At 37.6% G+C, this 9974-nt stretch overlaps 1 protein-coding gene across 1 annotated transcript in view; it reads left to right on the plus strand.

Moving 5' to 3' along the window:
- Nucleotides 1-8691, plus strand: part of LOC145981450 (venom serine carboxypeptidase-like) — a 36201-nt gene extending 27510 nt beyond the window's left edge. Inside the window, 6 exon segments of the mRNA XM_083114682.1 lie at nucleotides 1849-2032; nucleotides 2955-3098; nucleotides 3866-3940; nucleotides 6810-6871; nucleotides 6873-6977; nucleotides 8122-8691. Of these exon segments, the coding sequence (XP_082970808.1) occupies nucleotides 1849-2032; nucleotides 2955-3098; nucleotides 3866-3940; nucleotides 6810-6871; nucleotides 6873-6977; nucleotides 8122-8691 (1140 nt within the window).
- The last annotated feature ends 1283 nt before the right edge of the window (nucleotides 8692-9974 follow it).

Consider the following 9974-nt stretch of genomic DNA (forward strand, 5'->3'; position numbering starts at 1 on the left):
ACCTCCTTGTCTCATTCTCACCACACGTTTTGCCAGTCCTTGAACTTGCTCAGATGAGTTGCTTCCCCTGAGAATGAGTGTTCTGAAAGGTGAAAGTACACTGTAAATCCTCTTGTTTCATTCTCACCCACGCTGTTCCAGGTACTGGAGTTGACCGGATGTGATGCCTTTCCGGAGAAACCTTAGTTAATCAACAATTAAGTGTCTGGGTCTCGAATACTCTTCTCCGATCTGGTCTGTGGTATGTCCCTCAAATGTGAGTAAATTCCCTTCTAAATCTTTCTTGCTATTGCTCGTCACCGAGTTTCATCTTCAAAACATCAGAAAGGAGCGCCTACTCTTGGAAATTCGGTTTTGAGTGCCAAACCAATACAATAATCTACCAAACCAATGAGACATTTTTGAAAATCAGGCAGGTTTTAGAAATCCGTTGTGTAGAAATTTGTGCCACTTTACCGCATACAATTTTTCCAGTTTAAAATAACTAATGCTGCAGTTAGAATCCTTTGTTAAATAACTAAATAAAGGTGATCAAGAACGTCTGTCTCATGTATCATTATCAGACACAACAGTCAATACTTGTAGACACAAATGAGTATGCATAATACCGTACTATGTGTAATGTACAGCAGGATGTACGTACAAGTATTGCGCGGCAAATTGACTTAGACTTTTCTGCATTAGTATACATAATACCGTATTATATGTAATGTACAGCAGGATGTACAAGTATTGCTCTGAAAAACTCAATATGCTAACCAAGGCAGAAATTTATTTTATTATAAAACATAAACTAAACGTATAAGAGAGGAGGTTTGGAATAAGGAGTATGGGGAAGACCACAGAAAAGATATGCAAAGTGCTTAGGAAAGCGGCCATTAAAACTTACTGGAAGGGAGGGAGAAGCATCTTAAGAATAGCGAAGAATGCAAACAAGAAAAAAGGAAAACAGAGAAGAGGACGGGATTATCTACGAAGTGAAATGTAAAGAATGTCAGTGTGTACACAGCGGAGAAACAACAAGACAGGTTGAAACAACATAGGAAGGATGTACGACTTAAGAGAGAGAAATGCAATATTTAAACATACGAGAGAAACAGGACATGGCATAGATTGGGATGAGGCTAAGCAGATAGGAAGGGAGAAGATAATACTAGTGAGAAAATGGAAGGAAGCCAAGGAAATGGAGAAGAAAGGTGAAGAAGACACAATGAACTGGAATGGGGGACTGAAGATAAGCAAAGAATGGAAGAAGGTGTTAGAACAAGGAAAGGACAAAAGAGAAGGAAAAAGAGCGTGAGATAAAGAGTCCAACCACATTCTAGATGGACGAAAATATGTTTAGCCTTTTAGGTGAAAGTACAGTTGACAAGGAATAGCCGCCTGCTAGAATGTTCCAGAACAACTGTCTAATAGCCAGGAGGGGAGTAATGTTTGTGTATATATATCGTCCTTTTTTGTACCTTGTTACATTTGTACTTGGTGCAGAGGCTAAAGAAGATCTTGCTAGAAGGTTGAAACGTTACGTTTAGTTTATGTTTTATAATAAAATAAATTTCTGCCTTGGTCAGCATATTGAGTGTTTCATATCATGGAAACAAGGCTTAATGGTGTTATAAGTATTGCTCGGCAAATCGACTTAGACTTTTTGCATTAGTTTTTTTTCAATTCTATACGGACAGTTTACTTTGTAATACTTATGCATTCCACCCTACGTCCTAGTAATGCCAAGAGGTATTCTTGAGACCTGAACATGAGTGCATATTCATCATTCCCATCTAACAATCACTTGCTGTTATAATTAGCCTGAAGATGTAGAAAAGCATACAGACATTTATTTGTTTTCAGACTAACTGGGAGTCGGCCCCTGTTCTCCTGTGGTTACAGGGGGGCCCTGGCTCCTCCTCCCTCTACGGACTGTTTTGGATAAATGGACCATTTAAGATAGTAGCCAACATGACCTTGGTTCCCAACCAGTATTCGTGGCACATATCGCACAACGTGATATACATTGACCAGCCAGTGGGAACGGGTAAGACAACTACTTATTTCATTACGCTTGAAAGAAGATTCGTGTATTCTCTCCATTTTTTGTTTCCTATTCTTTCTATCTTGCTCTCTCATCAACAATTTCCCTATCTCTCCATTTTCTTTGTTTCCTATTCTCTTTCTATTTGGCCCCCTCAGTAACAATTTCTCTATCTCTCCATTTTCCTTGTTTCCTATTCTATGTCTATTGTGCTCTATCTATATACAACCATTTCCCTATCTCTCCATTTGCTTTGTTTCCTATTCTCTTTCTATCTTGCTCTCTCATTAACAATTTATCTCTCTCGCTCTCTCTCTCTCTCTCTCTCTAATAATTTCCCTATCTCTCCATTTTCTTTCTATTTTGCTCTCTAATTAACAATTTCTCTCTTTCTCTCTCCATTTCTCTTGATTCCTATTCTCTATAAATTTTGCTCTCTCTTTAATCATTTCCATATCTCTCCAATTTCTTTGTTTCCTATTTTCTTTCTATATTGCTCTTTCATTAAGAATTTCTCTCTCTATCTCTCTCTCTCTCTCTCTCCATTTTTCTTGTTTTCTATCCTCTTGCTATTTTGCTCTCTCTTTCTCTCTAATAATTTCCCTATCTCTCCATTTTCTTTGTTACCTATTCTCTTTCTATTGTGCCCTCTCATTAACAATTTTTTCTCTCTCTCCATTTTCTTTCTATTTTGCACTCTCCATAACAATTTCTCTCTCTCTTAATTTTCTTTCTCTCCTATTGTATTTTTATGTGGGTCCATACAGACATTTGTATGTTTCTCTATTTTCTTTCTTTCCTTTTCTCTTTCACTATCTATATACCCATTTCTCTATCTCTCTATATTTTTTCTTTCTATTTTGACGAGAGCGCCAGAGGGTTTTTCTCTTTTTGGTCAAGTTGTAGTTTTCTTACTTTTTTGTAGGCTACAGTTTTTCGGATTTAGAGGCCTACGTCTCGAACCAAGTGGAAGTGGGTAGAGACTTGTACGCTGCCCTGATTTAGTTCTTCACCCTGTTCCCAGAGCTCCAGAAGAACGATTTCTATGTTACGGGAGAGTCCTATGGTGGTAAGTCGACAAGAAATGCTTTGCTATACTTGGAGCGTCATGGGGATGGCATGTCAAGCACCTCTCTTTATTAATATATTTTAAACTAAAAAAAAGATCATAAAGCAATATTATACCGCTATTCCAAAAGTCATTCTTGCAGTCTAACAAGGCTCTTGCTTTTGGTGGTACAGCCAGTTTTTACAAAATAGATTACTTTAAAATTTTACAAATTTAATTGATTCATTGGTGCGGTTCATTTTCCTTCGCTTTTCTGCCACTTTTGGCTAATTGTGAATATAATGAGTGATAATATGAAGAAACTGATGAAGGGGCACTCAGAAACAGCACCCATGCTCAGGCCAGGATTCGAATCTGGAACCCCTGCCGTCGTAGCCAGGGAGGTCGGTTTTTACAGAGTTGATGTGCCTTAAATCCAAACAACTTTTGCCACATAACAAACTTGTAAAATAGAAAAGTATTGCGAGTACACGAAAGAATATTGTTTACCATTTGACATCATTCTTCAAGTCGTTACTTTGATAATAAAAATGCCTCTTGTTTCTTTGCAATTGACAGGTAAAGTTGTAATTAATTATTGATTACATACAGGGTGCGTCAGCATTAATGCTATTGTACTCTTTTTACAATACGGAGATAAAGGTTTGGTCCCTTGTCTTCCGTAATGTCGACACTACTGGAACATCTTATATAAATTTCAACTACTGCTTGTACAAGATTTCCAGGTCAACAACATTAATTAACGATTCTTTAAATTTATTTCAAAGGAAAATATGCGCCAGCCATAAGTTACACTATTCACCAAAAGAATCCTGTAGCAGATCTGAAGATCAATTTAAAAGGTGAGTATTATTTTTAGTTTGTACTCTTTTTAGCTACGCAGCCAATTAAATGCACTAATTAACACAGAAAAATAGTAAAATTTGTAGCATCAAGCACTGGATATGCACTAAAATGATTTTTTTTAAAAAAAACAACTATTATTAATCAAGTTACTGTACCTGATAAAATGCATAGAATATTTCATAAACTTAAATCCAAAGAAAATCGTGGAAGGGGATTTTCCACTAGGCCATCATAGGCTATAGACGCAAGTCCAAAGGGGACGCTCAAAAATGAGACGGCGAAAGCCCATGTGAGAAAGATAATTGACCATTAAAATTCATTAATATTGTGATAATAGCAAAATAAAACATGTCAATTCCTTTGTAAATTACAATGTCAGTTGCTTTGACATTGCCCAGAGAATTTCTTTGAGTATTTTACCATCAAATGGCAAACCAAGAGCGGTCGCCCTCAGAAATTCAGTGTTGGATAGCAGACTTTGTAGTAGAAAGCTCGAACCAGGCCAATGTACAGAGAGAATATCTCCAACATTCGTCTCCAAGAAGACTTCAAGTAATATTTCAAATTAAATTTGGTTTGGCCTGAGAGCAGTGGTGTGCGTCTACGCGTAAACAACGATAGTCTACATTCTACACGTAGACTATTTTATACACGTAGATTACGTAATCTATGTAAACAACATGGCAAAAGGTGATAACTTAGCAAAGGGCGCCATGGACTTAAAAGAAAATTATACTGCGTATCAGTTGCTGATGTGTGAGGAGAACTTTTCATACTCTTTCTTCCAAATTCGAACAATTTCTCACCTAGGAGAAACCTAATATAGGAAATATTCTAATGTTTTATGGAAAAAGGACCACTCTTGCCTCACGACTGCCATCTGTTGTTGTTTTTTGCATACTATTTATCTTCTTCCATAGTTGATAATAGAAGTGAAGAGAAATTTTGTTGTAAATAGGATTCTTTTCATTTCGTAAGGAAGCAATATAGTTGAAAATGTGACTTTCCCTTCATGAAACACTTGAAAATTAATTTTAATGCACTTTAGATTGTCTACGTAGTCCATGTAAACTACAACCCAATGTAATCTACGCGTAGATTACGTGTAGACAACGCATGTAGACGTAAACGTATAGTCTACTCCACATCACTGCCTGAGAGTTTCGGACACTGATTCTCAGTGTTGTCCCAATTTTACATAAGTCTGCAACTCTGGCAGGCGCTAGTCTCGTTTCAGTCTCGATTTTACCGTCTAGGTTTCACTACACGAGACCGAGACGTGTCTCGATAGCATTCCTAGTTTCCCGTGCAAGTGATTTTTTCTGAAGCTTACAGCTTAACTGGGCTACAGCGCCTTGTAGCTGGGCTTAAACGCGATACTGTTGTTAGGACTGAGAACGTAGTTCCGAAAATCACGTATAGATGGGAGCACCACCACCTTTCAGCAGCATGTGCTTTTACAAACGAGACGCAGATGACAAAACTCGTGATCTGAGAATAAAAATTATGATTTTTCTCACGTGGCAACAGAGATGGGATTTCAAATTCTTAGTCCTAAAACATTGCACTTCTATGCTTGGGACGTACAAAACAACTGATTGTAACAATTTGACAATAACTGGAAAATATACCAATGACTACTATCTGTTACGAAAATATAACTTAATGCCCTTCATCTACTGTATTGACTTTGCCTTAAAGTATGATCAGTGTGGTATTGTAATATAACATATAAAGAAATATTCTTCGGATAGAACTCCAAAAAATCAAATAAGTGGCTTTGAAGTTGCAGATTTTGTACCAATCTTCAAGAATTTATAACAACTTGAAAGAGAGAAAGCAATTATTACATTTATTGGCATATCTAAATCTTAGTGAAAATAATGTATTGGAATAAAATAATTTGGACTGCTATCGAAAGACGGGTATTCGAAGAAAGACAATTTTGAAGTTTTCCTCTCTGCACATTTTTTCCGTTCCAAGACAGAAAAGTTATAGTTCAATAAGTCATCATCCTTCACCATCATTATTCACAAGACTCTTACAGTACGATTGCTTGACAAACTTTAGTTAATAAATCTTTTATGCGATGATATCTGCATTGGTAAAACTTTGAAAAATGATTTATTTAAAGATGTTTTCAACATCGTGAGGAAATTGGGGAGCTCCGAGTGAGTGAGCGTAATCCGGTCGCGAAGTCCTACAACGGCTGGGGGTCTGTCGGGCCGACCACCCGTCCCCCTAGTCTGGCTGCAGATCTCCACACCCCCTTGGTGGCTCGCGTGGGAGGGAGGCCAGCAGTCGGGAGGTAAGCCTTGGCCCAATATTGGGCTGTTGCGCTATAGGATTATTATAAAGATGTTTTAATAAATATTTTTTAAAAAAATATTTAAGGGATTGCGTTTACATATTTAAAAATGTTATGTGTTAGAAACAACGTACTTTGAAAAAAATCATGTTACATTTTAAAGAAGGAAATGTTCAAAACCTGGTATTTAAACGTTTACAGTTTTCTTTGAAGAAAGACACATGGTAATTCCTTAGATTAGGCACACACAGGAGATGTACTACGTAGATGTTTCAGCGAAAAATGCAGACTCGACCAGGACTCGAACCCGGGTCTCTAGCATACCGTGCCATTGCTCTACCACGATTTCCCCACATGTAAAACAGCGACAGCGAAAAGACAAGCTAAGGCAGCTCGGTTCGGTAGCTCAGTGTTAGAGCAATAGCACGGTATGCCACAGACCTGGGTTCGAGTCCTGGTCGAGCCTGCATTCTTGGCTGAAAAATCTACTAGTATATATGATAATTATTTAAAGCAGTTTGTGTATGCATGAATGAAACTTGAATATCTATTTCCAGGTTTGGCTATAGGAAATGGAATGAGCGATCCTTTGAACATGTTACGCTACAGCGAATACGTTTTATCAGATCAGACTCGTAGACGGGGATATAAGAGACAAAATGGCAGCAATGGAACAAAATGCTAGAGATGCTATTGCTAATGAACAATGGGTGGATGCTTTCAATGTATGTACCCAATGTGCAGTTTGTTTGTTACTATGCATGTTTGGAGAGAAAGCACATACGATTTTTTCCAAGGTGCAAAGTAGGTGGCTAGCACATTATGTATGAGTAGATTACATTGATTTTCGACACGAGACAGTTATTTACTACGCCGATTTGAAGAAAATGTGACATTGTTCAATCATGTTGGTTAATTTCTATCTTCTGCAGGATGGTGCAGGACCTATTAATAGTTCCTGATATTGTGGCGGTTTCTTTCCTTGCCCGTTTGACGGCACTAGTTACTTCCGTTTCCGACGGAAATTTCATCTAGCAACTTCCGTATCCGCCTACGTACTTCGACAGTCGCCTTGGCTTATAGGGATTTCTTATCCTCACATATGTACAATTATCTTCGGTTGTATGTTTAGTTGAATACATACATGTTGAAGAATGTTGGGTATCCCGACAAACATTAATACAAGTTATCTAAGTCATGATGACAGTAAAACTAGACAAATTAAACAAGTTAAATTTGCCTTAAAATTCTGAGCAGTAGTTAATTTAAGAAGCTAACACAATATTCAGAAACCTTTTTGTACTACTACATTCAATATGTTGATATTATTTCTCATTTATTATATATAATTTTATTATAATATAATGGAAGAATATACGAATTTGAATTTATATGTGTAAGAAGATCAATAACTATAACTCCATGGCTAAAAATTGTCGAAAGTAAATGTATTAATGTGTATGTAAGCATTTTTAACTTACAGTGCCTACCTATAATAGTACTGCACATGTACGGTAGTAAAATAATATACATGTATTTACCTTGACACATTACTTTGTTTCTACTTTCGCAGAATCTCTAATGATAAAAAGAAAACATTTTGTTTTGGTTTTGTCTTGCGCATATGTAATATAATATTTCAATAACGACACTCAAGTTTGTGAGATTAATTATAATTCAAATACGTTTTATTATCCACTCACTTGAAACTCACGGAACTGGCTGGTTGGTTTTAGGATTCTTTTCTATGTTCTTCAGAAATCCTCGTCCCATTATGCAAACTTAGAAGGTTGTGCAAACTTAAAAAGAAACAAAACAACTTATCACACACACCATTTTGATCCGCAAATTGCCTTTCCTGTATTTCAGATATGGAATGATTCGCTGGCCTACATGACAAATTTAGCTGGCTACTATAACATTTATAACTACTTGCGAGTGGCGGAACCTGCTGAATCTTTTGTTTACATCGATTATGTCCAGTTATCGGAAGTCAGAACTGCAATTCATGTGGGTAACCATACCTTCTACGATGGAAATGAGGTGTCCGAACATCTAATCGTTGATATAATGCAGTCAGTGAAGCCCTGGGTTGAAATCCTCGCTGACAACTATAGAGTCATGTATTACAGCGGACAGCTGGATATAGTCTGTGCGTATCCTGTGACGGAGATGTTTTACCAGACCCTCAACTTCAGTGCTGCTGAGGAATACAGAAACGCCGAGCGCTCCATCTGGTATGTCGGGGACGAGCTAACAGGATATGTGAAGTCAGGATGCAACTTTAGTGAAGTTCTGGTACGGAACGCTGGTCATATGGTACCTGTCGATCAGCCAGTGTGGGGTCTCGATCTGATCAGCAAGTTCGTCGCCGATCAGCCACTTGCTCGGAAAGCAGTTTCCAAAGTTTCAGAGGGTGATGTTTTCAGAATGTTCTGATCGTTGTCTTATCAAAGTGAATTAAATGATTACTCAGATCAGTTCAGTCTGCGTTTCAAAAGAGGACGAGTCTCTAAGTAGATGTAAGCAGTGTAGAAATACATACAAATAATTTCCAATTAAAACTTTCAACTAGTAGATTTCATATCGGCAGATACCATTTACAATTAATCATATTCTTACTACCCGTTAACTGATTGAAATATACAGATCTATAAAAAGTACTATATCAAGACTTGTCTATCTTTCTCCGAGAGCATGTCTTTAAGATATTAATGTAAATTGCTCTATGAATATATTGGGAAGATTTACCTTCATAAATAAGTAACCAGTGGATCTATTCTTCTTATTATTATTAATAATGGTTGTATACTGTGATCAGAACTTAAAAATAAACTATTATTATTATTATTATTTTACTTCACATTTCTGCAACTTTTGGCTAATAGCCTGATAGCTAATAGCTAATATCAGACGATGATAGGAATGAGTGATGATATGATGAAATTGATGAAGGGACACCCACGCCCAGGCCGGGATTCGAACCCAGGACCCCTGGCTTCGTAGTGCGATGTGCTAAACATTTCCTATTATTATTATTATTTTACGTGTGTGACACTTGGTTAGTATGGGAAGACCCCTGAAGTATATTTCTACATACGTGCCTGTAATATGAATCTATCGTCAAATACAAACACATACGAGTATGTTTGTGAGAGAAGTTGGTTCCTCGGGATATAAAATCGACCTTACACTACAGTGGGGGTGGTGACCTGCAGCGTGGAGAAAGTTCAAGGAGAAAGGAAGAAAAGGGAAGAGTCTTGCCCAAATTCCACCTGACAAGAGATTGGGAAGGAAGCAGAAGATAGACTTCCGCTTGACTAAGCAAATCTAACGATCCCTTGCCCGGTTCTTGGCTACACCCTGAACTCACGGTCAGATTGGTTTTTCGGGATTCCGAAAAGAAAACAGCAGCAAATTCCACAGTACGCGCTGCTGACAGTTCCTCGACGTTTTCTTGTTTCGGCGGCTCAGAGAAGAATTCGAAACGTTACAGCAATCTCCCCTTGCTAAGGCTATGTGATAAATCCAGTCCCTCGTAGCTTCGTGAATCGTGAAACGGAAGCGATGCGAATCTGTTCTTGGAACGACTTTGCTCAGCAAATTCTCTTTTGCACAGCGTCCTGTCTAATCCGTTCAGCGTGATGTACACTGCAAGTGAGACACAACACTTCGTTTCGGTAATTTGTAACCCTATTTCTTTCAAGGTCATGTTTCATACA

Source organism: Lepisma saccharinum, chromosome 29 (genome assembly GCF_977018435.1).
Source record: "Lepisma saccharinum chromosome 29, izLepSacc3.1, whole genome shotgun sequence".
Classification (NCBI taxonomy): domain Eukaryota; kingdom Metazoa; phylum Arthropoda; class Insecta; order Zygentoma; family Lepismatidae; genus Lepisma; species Lepisma saccharinum.